This window comes from Apis dorsata, unplaced genomic scaffold (assembly GCF_000469605.1).
Source record: "Apis dorsata unplaced genomic scaffold, Apis dorsata 1.3 scaffold_58, whole genome shotgun sequence".
In the NCBI taxonomy this organism is placed as follows: domain Eukaryota; kingdom Metazoa; phylum Arthropoda; class Insecta; order Hymenoptera; family Apidae; genus Apis; species Apis dorsata.
In genome coordinates this window covers 384,747-386,176 of record NW_006263358.1, presented here as the reverse complement: position 1 = coordinate 386,176, position 1,430 = coordinate 384,747, and the positions used below count along the sequence as shown (strand labels likewise).

Sequence of the window (1,430 nt, the reverse complement as noted above, 5' to 3'; positions counted from 1 at the left end):
TCCCTGGAAACACAGTGTGAGCAGTTATCGTGAGCAACAACGAATCGACATCGCTTTGTCCCTCGTTCACCCCGTACAATTCTCTCCCTCTTCAACAAACAGAAACGAATATCGAACGCGACTGATATTAATGACAATTTATCCTTCCTAAAAAAAAAAAAAAAAAAAAAGACAAATTACGCGTCGATGGAAGAAAAAAAATACCGTCTGTATATCGATCAAGAATCCTCTCGCTGGAAACTGTCGGGAACTCGTCCTCGCGAAATTACAGTGAATTCCGGAGGCCGACCAATCGGATCTGGGCAAACTCCGACCGACCTAATCCCGTGATCAACGATAACACGGAAAGTTTCATACTTTAAACGTTCGAGACGGAAATCGAAATAGTTCCTTTATGTACATACGTTGCCCAGATCCGCGATTCCCGTAATTCTCGATCACGTTTTCTCACTGTACAAACGAGGTCGCGACGAAATCGCTATTTATCGAACGGTCCTTCTTTCTTCTTCTTCTTCTTCTTCTTCTTCTTTTTTTTATATATATATATACAGAGAAACTTACGCTACGTACTCGACATACACGATCTCGGACGGGTCAATTAATCGTCCCGCTCAATCGTCGGATCGTATATAATTACCGATCTCGAGAAGTCCGTTAGACGAGCTGTTCACTAGTATTTCGAAGCCGCTTTTTGATAAACACGCTTTGGACACACTCGTTCATCGATCTTCAGAATCAGTCTCGCATCTCTCGGAATCCTTTAATCGAATTCTTTTTTTTTTTATCCGAGTTTCGCAGAGGTATACAACGAACCTTTTGTATTTTATCTCTCTCTCTCTGTCTCTCTCTCTCTCTCTCTCTCTCTCTCTCTCTCTCTCTCTCTCTCTTCACTCGCGAAGCGAATCACACACCCCCTCCCCCCACACGATGGCCGATGAAAAATTGCTAAAGAAATATAGACGTATGGAATAGTTTATGACGTGGAATGAAAATTTACGGTAAAAACGTACGTGTGCAAAGTCGAGCTCCACTTTCCGTGTCACTGCGTTCACCACCACTGCGTCCAGATCCACTGCACTTTGTTCCAACCCCTAAATCCCTTCTTCTCTCTCCCTGCCCGCCTTCCCCCATTCTTCCCCCATTTAAAACCACCCCCGATGATTTCGCAGCGTTGGCAGCAGCGCTAAGTCACGTTTCTATTCTCGCATTCCGTATGCTTTCCTCTTAAAGGAGAGACGCGGCCTTCTCCCTCGTTCGCGTTTTTTACCTTTGAACGAGAACCACCAACCCCTCCTCCTCCTCCTCCTCCTCCTCCGCCTCCTCCTTCCTTCGGGTACCGGCACCGTCTCACCGGTTCACGAAACGAGCTCGACCAGCCCGTGGCTTCGAAGTCGCACGATTCACAAGCACGATACCGCTCACCTTAGCAG

The 1,430-nt window shown here is 46.4% G+C and overlaps 1 protein-coding gene across 8 annotated transcripts in view; it reads right to left on the bottom strand.

Moving 5' to 3' along the window:
- Positions 1–1,311: 1,311 nt before the first annotated feature.
- The window catches only part of LOC102674514 (basement membrane-specific heparan sulfate proteoglycan core protein-like), a 126,848-nt gene continuing 126,729 nt past the window's right edge, over positions 1,312–1,430 (bottom strand). For all 8 annotated transcript variants that reach the window (XM_031515194.1, XM_006609554.2, XM_031515198.1 and 5 more), the window contains one exon: positions 1,312–1,430. This exon is cut by the window's right edge and continues 1 nt beyond it. In XM_031515194.1, coding sequence (XP_031371054.1) covers positions 1,419–1,430 — 12 coding nt within the window. In that variant the 3' untranslated portion in view covers positions 1,312–1,418.